The 18,502-nt window shown below is 40.7% G+C and overlaps 1 protein-coding gene across 1 annotated transcript in view; it reads left to right on the forward strand.

Moving 5' to 3' along the window:
* CFAP61 (cilia and flagella associated protein 61) overlaps positions 1-18,502 on the forward strand; it is a 4,145,169-nt gene that overhangs the window by 2,006,208 nt on the left and 2,120,459 nt on the right. The window contains exon 14 of the mRNA XM_044057082.1: positions 12,848-12,974. Within this exon, the coding sequence (XP_043913017.1) occupies positions 12,848-12,974 (127 nt within the window). The remainder of the gene's footprint in view (positions 1-12,847; positions 12,975-18,502) is intronic.

Raw genomic sequence — 18,502 nt, forward strand, 5'->3', positions numbered from 1 at the left:
TTGTTAAATCTTCATTCATTCATGATGGATCGGTATCAGTTCCGTCCGACTCGGATGATATAACAAGCTTGTGCCAGCCAAAAACTCTTGAGCTAAGGTTATTTACAATTTGCATTTATAATCACCTATAATCCTTTTATTTCTTAGTCGTTCATACTTAGTGATAATTTCCTTCCTGTGTAAGTGAAATTTTCTTTCCTTTTTACCTTACTGGTATTTCTTAGTACCATCATTGGTACAGGCCCCCCCCCCTTTCCCTTACTTTTGGTATTTCAAATACCATCGTTGGTATTCTCCTTTTCCCTTTACCCTTTGGGTATTCTTCTACTTAACATTGTTGGTAATATATTAAAAAAAAAACCTTTCCTTTTCTTTGTGCGTGCAACTGTAGCCTTTCGTACCAGAATATGTCTTCTGCTTTGTCTACCATTGATTAGTGTTTTTCATTGCTCTTTGTCTACTGTTGACTTAATTTTTTATAATGACAGACAAAAATGGCACTACGGGCTTCAAACAATGTGATAAATGTGGCAGGAAGATGCCAGACTCTGATGGGCATTTCTCCTGTGTCTATTGCCTAGGAGTGCCACATTTAAAGATTTAACCTCAGTGCAAGCTCTGTAAGGGCTTTAGTGCCCGCACCTTAACTGAGTGCAAGAACAAATTAATCTTAAAGGGTCTTTTAAAAAACCCTTTCTTGGAGGTTTTATCTGATGTGGAGGTCTCAACTCCTCCTAAAAAAGAGATGAAGAAGAGGAGCCAGTCAGTACCATCGTCTCCTCATTCTTAGGAATCAAAAACCTCTAAGGCCCAGGTTCATACAGAACAGAAACCAAAACATGCAAAAATGACTTTGACATCTATCTCAGCACCGAAATCTAAAACTCCATCCATGGTGCCATCTTGACCATGGATCCGAATATGACTACTACTCCCACGATACCAACCCCTTCCACAGTACCGCAGACCCTCTCGGCACCAAAAATAGTTTCTCTATTAAAACTGGTCACTTCCACCCCATCATCACAACCTTCTGGTCTTCTGACCGTAGTGCCTAAGGTCGAGACTTTAGCCAGGACATGATATTCTCCGTCAATTGACCCCTTTGTTGGACAGCAGCTAAGTCTGTTCCTTGATCGTCCTGAATCTCCAACAGGGATGTCAACCCATTCCACCAGGAGCCTTTCGGAGCTCAGTGTAGTGAGACTTGTGGATCAGCTCCTAATGGCTAGAGGCATCCCAACTCCATCTAGAACCTCCCTCCCACCTGGAGATGAAAATTTTTCTCCACAGACTCCAACATAGATTCCTCCTTCAACCTCCCCACAGGTATTGGAACCCTTGATGCCGACACCTTTCCTGGTGCCAGCTTCTTCGTTTCCACTGGTAGATGTTACCGTGGTTCAGTAAGCTACCTTGTGGACCATTGCACAATCAGAGCTGACCATCCTCGAGACCATGACTGGTTTGTTGGCACCGTGACCCCTAGTACGGCACCAGTTTTTTCTACGGTGCCGTCTATGGTTCTGGTTGCTTTGGCAGCTCCAAGTCCTCTTCTGGCTCCTTTTCTGGAGGCGGGCTCGTTGGAGCGAGATGTGATTCTGGTTTTGAGGTTGTCTTTCTCATTTCAGGGCTCCCATCCCTCTTTGGGTGGACCTGCCTTCCAGGTTATGGAGAGGGCACTCGCCTCAGTACGCTTGCAGTTGGCTCCTTCGGTGTCAGACTGTTGCATATACATGTCCTCTGGTTCACAGTTAACACAGTCCACTACACTGGGACATCAGACATGGGAACAGAAAGATACTCTACTGCAAGACACCCTCACTTTGGAGTCCTCTTCAGATGTTCCCCCTGAAGAACTACCCCATAAGAGATAGTGCAAGAGAAGCACCTTGATTTCCTTGAGGAATCTCTCACCAAAGATACAGATTACGATGAGGGGGAAGGGTCCCAATGATCACCCCTGAGGATGTCTCCTTTGGAGATATACTGGAGATCCTGAAACAGAGGGGTGACTGGAAGCCCACCAACCCTTCCTCTGAGGAATCTGTATTCTAGCAGGCTTACTATGCTTGACCCTCTACTTCCTGGGTGACCCCGCCTGTGGATGAATTGGTCAAACTCATCATACAGCATGCCTGGAAGGCCCATGACACCATTGAGTCAATCCCCTGGAGACCGGACAAAATACTCTACCCTCCAGAGGATCAGCTCCATTGGTCCGTCCAAAGGCTTCACAGTAAATGCTATGGTGGTGGCAGTGGCCACAAGGAAAGAACTCACATTGGAGAGTCCTGCTGTCCATCCTCCAAACAGGGAGTCTCAGACAATGGACAGACTAGGGAAGTGGGTTTACACTTCAACGACCTTTGTAATATTCGAAATATAGTAGCACAGCAACTCAGGAACAGTTAGGATGGTAGAAAGCAGAGTAACTGCTCGTACGACAGGACAGTAAATTCCAAATGTATTTAATAAAAGATAATAATGAAATTCAACAGCAATTTACAAGTTAAGCGCTTTCGACTGTTACCCAGTCTTCTTCAGAACAATGTCAATGAAGTTAATTGTTACATTTATATGCTGGTAGCAGTATGTTAATTAATTAATTAGTGAATAAAAGTCCGCCAAAATTTTTAAAGCCACAAGTACAACCTCAACAATGTAACCTATATCAATGTTAGCACAGCAAATGTATGTATAGCTGTAAGTAATAAAATACAGAACATCATGCAACATTTGTCTTCTAAAGAAGCACTTAGTAAGATCACACTACAATACTGGTTACTGAACTATATTTACATGTAAAAATTATTGTAAAAAATTAAAATAAATAATTTAAACAAGTAATAAAATCCGTGAACAATATTGTATGTATTCCACTCTTTATGAATGAATGTATACAATAATCAATATCTGTAATCAGTACAAACATTAAAAACAAAAAACAAAATGTAATGTTCATTCAAATTCAAAGGTAAGTGGTGTCAAAAAATTATTCTAAAACTAAAAAAGGTTTGATGCTAATAAAATCATTGAGACCCGGGAATCTCGTAGCATCTGTTAAAATCTGCCACTTACTCTCACTTAAACACAATCTCATTTTCCAGTCCCCACCAAAGGGTGCTGTCTCTACCTGATCTATAATGGAGAATAAAAATTTATGATCATTACCCTTCTCCGAGATGTGTCTGTATAATGCGTTTTTGGAATCCTGTTTGCCTATTTTGTAAATATGTTCGTAGATACGTCTGTTTAACTGTCTCTCTGTTTTTCCTATGTAATGTGCGTTGCATATGGTGCATGTTGCCAGGTAGACTACCTGTTTGGATCTACAATTACCCTTCCTGCTGGTAATGGTGGTGTGGCATACGTCATTCAGTTTGATGGTTTTGTTCAAATTGATGTATTGGCATTGTTTACAATTGCCACATCTCACTGTACCTTTGCTGTTCTCATGAAATGACTTGTTGGTGGCCCCTCTTTCTAAGAGCTTTTTCATATTGGGTGCTGTCCTGTAAACAAATCTGGGTTTTGTCCCCAAGCTCTCTTCCATACCCATGGTCGTAAGGGTTTGCCAGTGCCTTTCTAAGATATCCTTGATAATATAGGAATTTGGTGTGTACATAAGTATGCATACTCTACCTAAAGAATCAATATGTCCCCCCTTCCTCAAATCTGGAGTGTATTGACCTAATAGTGGTTTGTAGATGTTACCCCATCCATCTTGTACATATCTGATTGTCTCATTGACCAAACTTTCAGGGTAGGCTCTGCTCAAGAACATTCCCTTAATGATGTGTAGTTCCTTCTCCAAGATGAGTTGGTTGGATGACATTCTTGCTGCACGGATGGTTTGTCCTTTGACCACGTTTTTAAATACGTAAGGGGGATGGTTACTGCTAAAGTGTACATAGTCATTAGAGAATGTGGGTTTTCTGTATATACTTGAAGTGAATCCTTCAGTATCTTGACTTACCAACACATCCAAAAATGAAATTTCCTTGCAACTGTGTTGGTGGGTAAATTTTAAAAAATCCACAGTGTCATTTAGGTATAACATGAATTCTAATAATCTGTCTTCAGATGACTTCCATAAAATAAAGATGTCATCCAGATATCTCACATACAATTCGATGTCTTGAAAAAATGCACTCTTGAACACATGTTCATGTTCCCACTCCGCCATGACCAGGTTCGCAAATATGGGGGCACAAGATGCCCCCATAGCTACACCCTTGGTCTGCCTAAAGTATTCTCCTTGGAAGGAAATGAAGTTGTAGTCCAAAACAAGTGACATCATGTCACAAATGAGACTGACTTTTTCCCATGACCTTTGTAATATGGTCGTTGAACTATTTGGCATATTTTACTCACCTCCAGAGAGACCTGAACACGAAACTCTCAGGAACCTTAGCAGGAGCAGTCTCCGATGAGGTAAGTAACAAAGTTGCTTCACGGCTTGCCCCCTGGAATCCACATCTAACTCGTCCATGTGGTTGATTGCACATACAACTGAAGGGGCGGCCAGAGCAGGGGGTGCAGTTGTTGTCATGAGACGTCATGCCTGGATGCACTTGTGCAACTTTGTGGACCCTTTCAAGTCTTCTTTCATCAATGCTCCCACTGATGCTTCTTCTCTCTTCCGTCCAAAAATTAAAGACATGCTAGCTAGGTGTAAGAAGGATGGCAAGACCCTATCTGCTGTGGGTGTATGTCATCCCATTCCCCAGTGACCCTACTCTAGGAATCAGAGGAGTGGAAAGATGTGGTTCAGGAAATCCCAAGGGCCTTTCCGTGACACACGTGGTGAGTTTTCACCCAGAGCAGGGGAGGAACTCATCAGGAAGATGTCCCAGCAAGGCAGGGAGGGTCCATGTAACCAGGGATCCACAGATTCCTTTTCTGGGCAGGCCTACCAGTGGTCCTGAATAGTGGCCTGATTGCTTGCCTCTGGAAGCAGTCTGGGGATGATTCTGTCTGCACCACTTAGCCTGGCATTCCATAACAACAGATTCTTGGGTGCCGACAATAATTACCTGAGGTTATCACATCCCCTTTGATCTTTACCTAAGGCCAAAAAAGCGAATCCCCAAAATTACACCCAGTCAGAGGAATGCAGCAGCACAAGAAATTCAAATGCTGCTCCAGAAAAGAGTCAGACAGTCCCACCAGACCAGACAGAATCTGGATTTTATTCATGGCTCTTTTTAGTGCCAAAAAAGACAGGGGATGGGATGCCAATTTTGTACCTCAGCATCCTAAACAGATTCATCAGACAGACCAAATTCTTGATGGTTATGGTTCAGTCTATTCTCCCGTTTCTGATAAAAGATGACTGGATGTGCTCGATAGATCTTCAGGATGCGTATTACCATATAAAAATGGACAAATGCTCCAGAAGATATCTCTGCTTCCAGCTAGGAGCCAGTCACTACCAATTTCAAGCACTGCCCTTTGATCTCCCCACAGCCCCCAGAGTGTTCACCAAATGTATGGCAGTAGTAACAGTTCACTTGAGACTACAAGGATTCCGGGTGTTTCCATATCTAGACGATTAGATCCTTACCACCCCCACCAAGCATCTACTGCTTCTCACCTTGCACTACACTCTATAGCTAGCATGACTCTTAGGGATCTCAGTAAATGAAGAGAAGTCAAAACTAGTACCTACTCAAAGCCTAGAATTCATAGGAGCAACATTCAACACAAGGTCTTGCCTGGTTGCCCTTCCTGTTCTCAAGCTTCAGAGACTAAGATCACAACTCTGAGTGATACTCTCTCATGACAAAGTCCCAGCTCATTCAGTCCTTCAACTGCTGGGTTCAATGGCAGCAATGATTACTATAGTTCCCCTAGCAAGACTCCATATGAGATTACTACAATGGCTCTTAGCATCACAGTGGTCCCTATTGACGCAGTCTATTTCCTACCCAGTCTGCATAACGAACTTCTGCAAGCAAGATCTGAATTGGTGGATGAAGCCAGAAATGGAATTATGGACTCGTCCCTTCTCATCCTCTCAGCCCAAGGCTGTAGTGACTACAGATGTGTCCCGGATGGGGTGGAGGATGCATTTTCAGGGAAAGACAGTCCAAGGCACTTGGTCCCCCTTAGAGGCCAATTTGCATATCAGTTGTCCTAGAACTGAGGGTGGTGCTTCTGATTTTGCAAGCATTCCAATCTGCCCTCCCATTGGGGACAATTGCTATCCAGTTAGACAACATGTTGGTCGTCTGGTATATCAACAAACAGGGGGGAGCCAGATGTCACCCATTGTTTTGGGAAGCCATGAGAATTTGGCAATGGCCAATAGCCTCCAATTGCTTTCTGGCTGCAATGCACATTCCCAGGAATTCCAACATGATTGCAGACAAGCTGAGCATCTGCATTCTCCTGCCTCATGAGTGGTCCCTCAGTCCCAAAGTAGTGACATTGATTTTCCATCACTGTGGTCAGCCTTGTTGCGATTTATTCGCGTCTCCCACCAACCACAAATGCAGCAGCTACTTTGCCCTAATCCCCCCTCAGGGGGAGTCACCGAGGGATGCTCTAGTACATGATTGGCCCCCAGGACTGCTTTATGCCTTCCCTCCCTTTCCTCTGATTCCACAATTTCTAAAGAAAGCACTTTGGTTGAGAAGCAAAGCAATCCTCATTGCACCCTATTGGCCCAGACAAGTCTGGTTCCCTTTCCTTTTTCCTCACCTGGTTCACCGTCCATGGACTCTGGATCCAACTCCAGGATTACTGTCGTACCCTCAGGGGTTGATCCACCCAAACCTATCAAGCCTCAAGATGACAGGTTGGTACCTCCACTTCCGATAATTGCCAGGCAAAATAACCTCTCTTCCCTGTGCAAAAAATACTTCTGGCTTCACATAAACCATCCACCAGAAAAATTTATTATAGTAAATGTAACAGATTTGTTTTTTGGTCTCGAGAAAAAGGACTGGACCCCTTTCCAGCTCTGAGTAATTCGGTGTTGGAGTATTTATCAACCTTACTCCATTCAGTTGCATAAGCTTCTGCAATCCAGGTCCATTGAGCAGCTATCTCAAACTTCCATAACGGTTTCCAAGATTCCTCTTTAATATCTCACCGTCTCTGTAAAACTTTCTTGAAAGGAGTCATACATAAAAAAACGCCCTTCAAAGAGCCCATAGAACCTTGGATTTTGACATTGGTCCTACATATGTTGACTCGTCATCACTTTGAGCCAGCTGCCACTTGCAATGTAACATTTTTGTCTTGGAAGACTTTATTCTTGGTAGCTATTGCCTCGGTGAGAAGATTTTCAGAATTACAGGCCTTGTGCGCAAAACATCCTTACATAGTTTTCCACAAAGAGGGAGTATCTCTTCGGACTAACCCCTCCTTTCTACCCAAGGTTGTCTCATAGTTAAATATTAATCAATCCATTAACCTGCCCGTTTTCTTTCCAAATTTTTCTAATAAAGGAGAATATTGTTTGTATTTATTGGATGCACATAGGCAATCACATTTCTACTTAGACAGGACTAAATATTTCCGAAAATCTGAACAATTTTTCCTGTCTTTTTCAGGATCCAATTTAGGAAAAATCTGTTTCCAAATCACATTGGCAAAATGTCTGAGAGACTGCATCTCTTTTATCTATCAACAGAACAAATTGCCTTTAACAACTAAACTCAAGGTGCATTCAGCAAGATCAGTTGCTACTTCAGTGGCCTTTCATTCCAGAGCTTCTATGGATGACATTTGTGCAGCAGCCACTTGGGCTACTCCTCATACCTTTATCACTCATTACAAATTGGATTTGGTCTGCAGGGGGAGAGCATCCTATGGCTCAATGGTGCTCAGGAATATCCTTCCATAAGGCCTCCCAGGACATAAAGTAGCTAGGGACTTTGTCCCATCCATCATGAATGAATGAAGATTAACAACATCATATAAAGAAGTTATGTTCTTAGCATAACGTCCCATCTGTGTTGTTGATCTTCATTCATTCATAACATCCAACCCTCCTACCCTCTCAGAAAGACACACACACACACACACACACACACACACACACACACACACACACACACACACACACACACACACACACACACACACACACACACACAGTCTCTTCTCCTTTTATGCACACATTCATTTACACATGGAGACAGAAACAAACACACACACACACACACACACACACACACACTGTCTCTTCTCCTTTTATGCACACATTCACTTACACATGGAGACAGAAAAATAAACACACACACACACAAACACTTACACACACACACACACACACACACACACACACACACACACACACACACACACACACACACACACACACACACACACTTTTTTCTGTTTCATTTATTATTTAATACTCACTAAACAGCAAAAGCACTGCAGCGAGTGTAAAATAATAGATAATTATCTCTTGTCACTTTCATATATACATACCCTCACACACGTAAACACACACATTTTTTATTTTAATTTTTTTTTTCTTTTTTTTTTTTAAACTCGCTAAACAGCAAAACTGCTGCTTAGTAAGCGTAAAATAATGACAGCAGACAGACATGAGTGGGAAGGATCCAAGAGTATTACTATGCAGTTTTTTTATTAGACTTGTTGCTCATACTACTATTGGGACAATCTGGATATCTTTCTTTCACACTCTTTGGTTTCAACCTGCAAATCCTGGCATTTTATGACTTTGTGTCTCTCTGTACATAAGACACTGTAATCACTTGGTATAGAAATTTCAGTAATTAATGTTATTTTTTTTCCTGGACTACTATATCTTGTTTTCTCACATCTGTTTTTTTTTTTTTGAACTGTTGGTAATTGTTGATCCCAAGTGTTATAAACTTAATCATTCTCTAAAATGCTTTGTGGTTCATGTTTCTAGTGTTTTTCAGCTACTTCTATACTGCAGTGTTTGCACAATCCCTACTGCAACAGTTTTGCCACCACATTATTGTGTTTTTCAGCATACAGGCCTTCTGTCGTGTGTGTCACACCCAGCAACAAGATGTATAACTGTTTCTAGTTCTGTTTTACATAACCTGCATTTGTCTGTTTCTCCCACCTTTTCAAGAGAATTTGTACACCAACGTGTACATAGTTCACTATCCTGATTCGCCATTATTAGGCTTTCAGTTCACCTCCCCTTAACCATTCCTACATCAAATCTTGGTCAACGTGAGGTTGTTTCAGGAGATCTTTGTACTTGCTGCTATATTTATGGATTTTCTGGTTTTCTTTCCTTTTCATCTGAGCCTTTTCCTTCTATTCTTTCTTTCTTTTTTATTGTGTATTCAGTTGCTGTTTGATTTTTGTCTACTTCTGGATTGATTTCCATTCCTGACTGATACTGAAATACTTGGCATTGTGGAATAGCTGGAGAAGAAGATGAGACTCAAGAATTCTGTCTGTATTTAAGTTGGTGTTAGATTTTTGTTATGCTCCTGACATCTTCCCATCGTGCTGGAATGACCTCTAGTCTGGACCTTGTGCAAGTGCCAGTATCTACATATCTATGATTATGCCCGGAGTGTATGTTTACTATTTTTCAGGCTTGCAGTCCCTAGATGCAAATGTAACAGTCATGGACCTTCCCTCGTGGGGAGACATCTTTCCTTGAGTATTGAGTTTTCATTGTCTGATGAGTCCCATCTCTCCCTGCCCATCTTCTCCAGGACTAAGTCAATAGCTAAACCAAGAGCATCTGGGCTAGTCAGGACTAAAGCCTCTGAGCTTTGGAGCCAGCCAACTTTCTGTTTCTGAAGCCTACTTACCACCAGTGTGAAATGCTATGACTATGCCTTTACTGTACAAAACATTATCTGGATTATTATATTTTTAACATTTAATTACATTTATTTGTATTATTGTAGCAGTCATCTTTATTAGTACACTTGCCATTTGCATATACATATAACACACGCATGACCACACACACACACACACACACACACACACACACACACACACACACACACACACACACACACACAAACTGTGGAAGATTAATGCAACTGAAAGTTGAAGCCACCAGTCTTTATAAAAATAGATCAGTTTAGTATGTCCAAGTGCAGATAAGGTAGGTTCTTTCAAATAAAATAAGCTTGTGGTTGTAACTAAAATAAAGAACCAGTACCTTTCCTTCCATCTCTATAACCCACATATACTCTGCAGTTATCCAGCCCATAATTGAGTATAAAGCCCCATTAGGCATGTACCATACTAAGAACTTGCAGAAATTAGAGATACCACAGAGGTTTCTAACAAAGAAGATCAAGGGGCTCCAGTATGTGCCTTACACAGACTGACTAAAGTCCCTGTCACTATACTCTGTATCATATAGACTTCTTAAGGCAGACTTAACGCCTGGCCTGCAGAGCAATCCAAGACCCAAACCTAATTAACTTGCTGCATATCCGTAAATCAAATGGTACTAGGGCTACCTGTTCCAGGGATCTAAATATATCCTGTGACTTAAATCAGACATGCTGGAGGGACAGATTTATCTCCCAACAGCTGCCGCATCTTTGAAACAGACTACAAATTCTTGTGAAACAGAGCACCTCTATGAAATTGTTCAAAAGGAATCTGGACAAGTGGGTGGGGCACTATAAATTCTTACTGGGGATAGTGCACACAACCCTCCTGGACATGGGCTAGCATTTCTATGGTATTACATTGGGATGAAATGGCTAGACTTAAAATGACCTCTAGGTTGAGAGCCTAGTAATCTCCTATAATCCTATGGTTTTATATTTCTGATAGTAGTTCTCCCTGAATTTCTTCAGGTAGGATATTTTCCAGACAGTTTATTTTCAAATGTTACATACTTGACAGCAAAGGAACATTTAGCCCTTATCAAAATTAGTTGTAATTTAGGTATGTGGCAGAAGTGAAAGTGGTGGGTTATAATATAAACCACAACCCCCCCCCCCCCAGAGGGATTGAACACATTCATTGGAGGCACTTCCAGAAGTCAAGATATGGAAAATGAAATCTAGATTTGAGAGAGGAGAAATAATCTAACTCCTGAGAGGTTGGAGGAGGTAAGTCATCCAGAGTCTAAGCCCTTTTCTATCTAAGACTGCCACCTAAATTGGAGTAATCTAACTCTAAGGCTAGATTAGGCTGTAATCGTAAGGCCTTCATTGACCTCAAATATAGGTCTAATTTGGATGAAAAAAGCCTACATTCAGTACTTTGGTATGATATTGAGGAAACTGTCATAGAATTGTTTTACTTCAGGAGGATCATTTACATATAAAAATTCCTTTTTGGAAAGCAGATCCATTTCATCTCTGAACCAGTTTGGGGAAGAGCACCTGAGCAGTCTTAGAAAATTTGTAGTTGAAAGGCAACCTGATAGGCATCCCTATCAGCAATACCATATCTTCCCAAATTAACCTACACCATTAAAATAATTATTTTATAAATCTTAGTAACTTTGACAATCAGATACATCTATTGTGACTCCAAACTTTTGATGCAAAAAGAAGCTTGTAGGATCAGAAAGTTTGACTTCCACAGCAATATATGTGGACGAAGAATCATTTAATCAGTGGCTGGAGATGGATAAGCACAGATTTATTTCCTTTCACCAGGACATCAGATTGTTTTGGCACTAGGAGGTATAGTATCTTGTTAAGTTTCATTTATGCCTCCTTCAGTCAGAAATCCTGAAATCAAGACTAATTTATACATCAGTAACCTTAAGAATATCTACCTTCTGCTAGTTCCATTGTTTAGAGCAATAAAGGCTTGACTATTACACAGGTGACCTGGGTTCATTTAGCAACTTTGGCATCTGTTAGAGCTAGGGTAGTGAGGATGGACATGCCCATCAAGGAGGGGACTGCAGTTGGTTTCCTTGTAGGACTGGACAGCTGCTCCTGAATCAACAGCAACTCTAATGTTTGGATGTAGCACACATGATAGTACCCACGTGTAATTGCCATTAGCAGCCAGTCGTAAAAGTCACAATCATGGTAAGGGGGGGGGGGTCAGGTTCTATAGACTGTGTGAACACAGACTGACCTGCTCCCTAACCCCGCCAGTCTCTCATATCCAAGAGGCTGAGCTGATTCATCTCCCATCCCCAGTCACGGAACAAATGAGCCACAGTGCTTTTGCCCCATTTAAGGAATGAATAGTCTGTCTCTTGCCTGTCAGGAATGAATGAATAACCAGTTGGGGAAAGTAGGAAAGCTTCTACAAAAAATGAAGTTAGTGCAGCAGAATCTTGTTTTTACACATGGCATAGACCATCTGATGCTGGGCAGAAGCTGCATGATCCGTGCATTATACTTGTGAAGGGCTTTGTTTGACTGCAAGGAAGGCAGTCTAAACAGTGACTTCCTTTGCTAAGATAAAATCCAGTTGTTACTCATTTGCAAGTGTCTCTTTTTCTTTTTTTTTAACTATGCTGTCTAAAGGTCTGCAGTTTAGATAAGGTGTGAGTAGAAAGTTGGGTAGGGTAAAATTTAATACTTTCGATTTTGGAGCTAAATGTATCCATGAAAAGAGTGTTATCAGTGACTTGAGACAACTTAAGCTCTTATGTTTTACATCATTTAAACACTAGTGTACTGTTATCTGGTAACTGATGGTATAACTTGACCAGTGAAAAATAGTACTTGTAAGGCCATGGAGTACTGTTCCAGAACAAATGATCAATGTCAAATACAGGAAAGTTTCAGAAGAGCATTTGGTATGTGCTTAAGATGGGGGATCACAGTAGCTGCATATTTGAAACATCCTATAACTATCTGTGGCCATTGTACATCAACATTGTTTATACGTTATTTTTCTTTTATGGTTTATTTTTCTGTAGATCTTTTGTAGTGAGACCTGCAAAGTCCAGTGATATGGTGGGAGCTGAGAAGCTGGTAAGAACCCTTGCCCTACAGGATAGCATACTGAAAGACCTACAAACCTACAACCAGGCTCGTAGAGATGCGGTAAGCTTGACCTCTGCCCTTTCTACTTTTTAATTTTATTTACATACCCATCCATTTCATTAGTGTGTTCTATGAATGCTGTCTGAAGTCCCCATATTTACATAACGTTGGTGATATTATGGATACATTTTGAGGGTATAATCAAAACACCACTTTTGAAGTATCAGCAATGAATTAGACATTTAAATTCTGCTATATTTTTGTATGTGTGTATTTTTATTTATTTGTATTAGGTAAGTAGGTTGGACCATACAGAGTCCTTTTTTAGCCCAAACTAATTACAACACAACAAAATCTCATACAATAAATATATTGATTTAAGAGGACTCCAGATTGCAAATACAAAGAAAGTTTTGGCAGGCAAGTCAGACAAGAATTACAGATAAAAAATATGTGCTGAAGTCATGCTGTGATTAAGTCAAGCATCAAAGACAAACATTATAAAATAAGAAACAGTGCAATGGAACAGAACAAGCAGAATACTAAAAAACTCAGCAGCCATATCTCTCAACTGTCCCTGATTATGCAGAATGTCCCAGATTTTGTCTCATATTTTTGTCTTGTACCTTGTATGATTTTTGATATTCCAGTAAATTACTAAGAATTACAGTCAGTCAGTAGTGCCAGATGTTAAGAGTTTAATATTTCTTATTGTTCAGAATATGCACATTGATGTAAAACCTGTTTCTCTATTAACTTTTCTAAGTTGATTAGAATAATAGTAAAAAATTGTTCTGATTTGGGCCTTTGTCCCCACATTATTTTTGGCTTTGTCCACATTGTTTTGAAAAATAATGTTGAATTATATTAACAGCTAATAAAGGAACTAATAACTCTAAGTTAATTACTTTTATCATAAATATTCATGCTGCAATAGATTTGTATAAGCACATCAGTTATTCATTAAGTAACTTAGCAACTTGGAATAGTGTAAATGATAAGTCAACGGTTGACAGCAAAAAAATGGTCTGAGTGCTAGAGAAGAGACAGAAAGGGGCATAATTAGGTATCCACCACAATGGACAAGGCAAAAGAGTAGCAATAAGAGGTAATTCATTTTTTATTGAAGTGAGGATGTAAAGGTTGCACATTGATAGTGGGTGTTACTCCAGCTAGAGTGCAGTGATGAAGAAAGGTTGTACAACAGCTACAAAAGATATAGGCAGCGGATTTTAAGTGTATGGAGTTCTGAAAGTTTATGCAAAGTGATCTGGTAGGGATGTGACCAAAGATGGATGATTTCAAAGCAGACAATAAAGAAGGTTGAGAATTCTATAGATAAGGGTAGTTAGACTGCAAGTGATTCAGCTGAAGATTGTTAGACAAGTAGCGTCATTCATAACTTGACAATGATGTCATTTTGGTGCATGTACAATGAATATACATTTGTTTTTAATAAGACCCTAAATGTATCTGCATTAGAGTATGCCAACAATGGGGGGCCATTTTCTTGAGTGGGTAGGTTAGCACCATTACAAAGGGTAAGATAGGCTTCTTTGGTTAGAAGAGAGGATATCCTGTTGCAGCCTTTTAGCATTGCACAGATCTTATTTTGAACATGCTTGGTGTGTTTGTTAAAGAAGATGATGATATCTAATATCACACCAACATATTTAATGACTGTACTATTGCTAGTGGGTTACAGACAAGTGAATTAGTTGTTCAGACAGATTCAATCTGTGCAGTCCTTGTAAGAGTACCAAACAGCATGGCGGTTGTTATACTTCTGTCGATAGTTAACTGTCTGTCTTCAAATCCAGAATAAAAGGATCTGATCTAATTATAATATCAAGGATACAAGGATGGATCCTTAGTGCACTCCTGTTGGAAGTTTAAAAGAGTTCAAGGGCATGTCATTGCATAAACCATTCCAGAACTGTTGTGAAAACAGTTAACTAACCAGAAGTTGTACAGTGATTCTACACTAGCACATTTGAACTAATTTAGAAGCAACTTGTGAAGTATGGAACTGAATGTTTTACTAGTATATCTCCAGTAAGAGCACTGTTGTCCATGATAAATAGTGTTATAGGTTCATAAGAGAGTACTAGGCTAATGGCCTAAGAACCCTTACAAACCTAGCCTTTATTACATGTATTTTGCCCAATTTTTGATCCCTATGGTCTAGTGGATGGCTTAGGTTTGTGCCTATGCTTTTGAGTATTCTACAGACTGCCCCATCCATAAGGGACTTGGGTGCTACCCCAAGATTGAATTTACAAATCCCCATCATTTGATCCAAACTGCATTTGAAGATGGTCAGGGAAGGGCTGTGTGTTACATGAATAGGATGCCTGTTCCAGAAAACAGGTAATTTCTGAAAAAAACATATCTGTCTCTCTTTACAAACCTAGCCTTTATTACCTGAATTTTACCCAATTTTTTATCCCTAAGGTCTAGTGTATGGCTTAGGTTTGTGCCTATTCTTTTGAGTATTCTACAGACTGACCCATCCATAAGGGACTTGGGTGCTACCCCAAGACTGAATTTACAATTCCCCATCCTTTGATCCAAACTGCATTTGAAGATGGTCAGGGAAGGGCTGTGTGTTACATGAATAAGATGCCTGTTCCAGAAAACAGGTAATCTCTGAAAAAACATATCTGTCTCTCCAGCATGTTTTGTTCATGTCACAGACGAGATTTAGATCCCTAGATTGGGTGATCCTTATGCAACTTATCTTGTGAATGTTAAGTGTCTTGCAGGTTAGGCATAGATCACCCCTTAATAGTCAGTAGGAGACAAAGTAAAGAGATAGGGCATTTAGTCTGTCTGTATAGGACATATTTATACATGGTATTTTTGTAAGAAACCTCAGAGGCTGCTCCAGCTGTTGCAAGTGCATGATTAAGTAAATGCCAAAAGGTGCATTGTACTCAATTATTGGTCTGATGAGGGCCGAGTACAGTAGGACTATGACTTCCTTGAATCTGGATACAATCCTTTTACTTATAAGATGTACTGCATAGAAGGACTTCCTCACCACTATGGGCACATGGTGGTCAAAGTTCAGGCTACTTTCTCTATGCGTACTTAGATCTTTCATCTCTAAGTCCACTCTTAAGGGTGTGCTATTAATGTTGCAATTTGCAGGAGTATTTGACTTCCCAAAGGCATTTTTTTGCATTTAGTTGTAGGCCATGGCTCTGGCACCAATCATCTGTCCGAGTCAAATCCTTCTGAAGGATATCTACATTGCTGGGGGATTCAGTGATTGCCCCCAGCTTGCAGTCATCAGCAAACCTAATCAGCCAAATGCCTACTACATCAGCCTTAACTTCAGAGAAGTATATTCTGAATAGGAGAGGTCCCAGCACTGAACTCTGTGGCACACCACTAGAAACTGGCCTGTTGCTGGATCTTGATTCACCCAGTCAAACAACATGTGTCCTATCTGTGAGACATTTGGCTCTCTGGTGATGTAGGGATTTATACCCAGTTTTGTGAGTTTATCTATAATACCTGAGTGGGTAATTGTGACAAATGCCTTAGCTAGGTCATGGTAGGTGGTATGCACTGTTTTACCCTCATCCATGGTCCTACTGATTTTCTCAAAGAAGTCCTCCAAATTCAGCAGGCATGACCTGCCCTTCACAAAACTGAACTGGGTTGAGTCCAGTGTTTGGAGGTTCCCTGTGTTGTTATTTATCAGGTCCACGATTATTCTTTCCATGGCCTTGCATATGAGATTAGTCAAACTTATGAGTCTGTAAATTCCTGAGTCTGTTGACTTTACATAGAGGGATGATTGTTGCTGTCCTCAACTCTACAGGGACAAAGTCAGTCTGGAGGCTGTGGTTAAATAAAGATCCTAGTGGGCCTGAGAGGTCCAGCTTAAAGCCATTTAAGAGGCATCCTAGGATATTGTCATAACCCATCAAAGCCATGTTTTTAGCTTCAGAGAGTGCAGTAGCTACCTGTTCTTTGGTGATAACTGGTAGATAAATGGTGGAGGGTATTTCGTGGAGGGTACCCGAGGTAATGGAGGAGGTGGAATTTGACCTGAATTTATCAGCCAACTGATTTGTTATATCTTCTGGTTTAATATAGATGATGCCATCTACAACTAATTCTGCACATTGTTAAGTTTTGCTGTTAAGTTTGCGGACATAACTGAAAAATGCCATATGTTTATCTCTAGCATAGAAGTCTATTTTAGCCTCAAAATTTGCTTTTGAAGACTTGACTAGTCCTCTGATTTGCTTGTTTAGACTAATGATGGAGTTTTTGTTCTGTTGTACACATTCTGTCTTACTTCTAGATAGAATTTTCTTTCTTTTGTTGTACAACATATTTATACCAGGAGCCACCAGGGTGGCTTGTTTTTGCAGTTTGTCCTAGGCTTATTTTGATCTGGTACTGTCATTTCTATGCAGTTATTTATATGGTCATATGGGGCTTTTGTGTCCACCTTCACATAGCCTTTTGGGTTATCTGAGACTGAGGGTGCTTGGAAACTAGCTAGGTGTCACATAATAGGAGGTAGCTTTCCTTAGAAAAGTCATTAAAGGTTTTGGGTTTAGGTGGGGGCTCTAGATTTATATTTATTTCAATACATACACTTTATGATCTGATCTATCTAGTGAGGACATCACAAAAGGAGGGGCGGTTGTAATGCTCTCCTGTATTTGTATCCCTAGTGGGAATGCAGATTAGCTGCTCTGGGGAATTTGCACTGACAAAGTCTACAAATACTTAGCCTGCATGTTAGTGGTCCTGTATGCTTCCCAGTTCATGGAGAAGTAGCTGATGTCAGCCAGAAGTATGATATTGGGCTGAATGGTAAATGATTCTAGTAAATTCAGGTGTGATGTATGGGTTTGGTACTAGGCTATTGGCCATAGGGTCTATACAAGCCTAGCCATAACAATTCCCTGGCTATTTCTTCCCACAATATTTACTTCCCTGGACCCCTGTCTAGCAGGGTGACTGATATGATCCCCGGGGTGAATTTCCTATCTGCCATCCAATCGTCAAGGTTCCTTTTGAAGAGGGCTAAAGAGGCGCTCTGCTTGACATGTATGGGCACTCTGTTCCAGAGTCTGGGGAGTCTCTGGGTCAGGAACCTATCCCTCCAGCATATTTTATTCATTGTGATGACAAGGTTTAGATCCCTGGAGCGTGTGGCTCTGAGGGATTGGGATTTCTTTAAGTGTAGCATGTCCAACAGCTCTGGGTTTGACATGGCCTTGTATGTTAAACAGAGATCACCTCTGAGTATACGATATGTGACAGAGTCGGAGTTTTTTTAGATGCTCAGCATAAGGCATTTGATTTAGGCCTGTGATTCTTTTAGTGAGGTATTTCTGCGGCCTTTCCAGTTGTTGCAGATGTCTTGAGAGGTACATACCAAATGGGGCATTGTATTCTATAATGGGTCTAATGAGGGATGAGTACAGTGGAACAATGACCTCCTTTTTTCTGGATGAAAAGCTCGTAGTGATGAGGTGTGCCACATAAAGTCTTTCCAGACTGTTGCAGCAATGTGGTTATTGAAGGTGAGACCATTGTCCACCTGTGTCCCTAAG

This window comes from Protopterus annectens, chromosome 1.part2 (assembly GCF_019279795.1).
Source record: "Protopterus annectens isolate FY-2018-M chromosome 1.part2, PAN1.0, whole genome shotgun sequence".
In the NCBI taxonomy this organism is placed as follows: Eukaryota; Metazoa; Chordata; order Ceratodontiformes; family Protopteridae; genus Protopterus; species Protopterus annectens.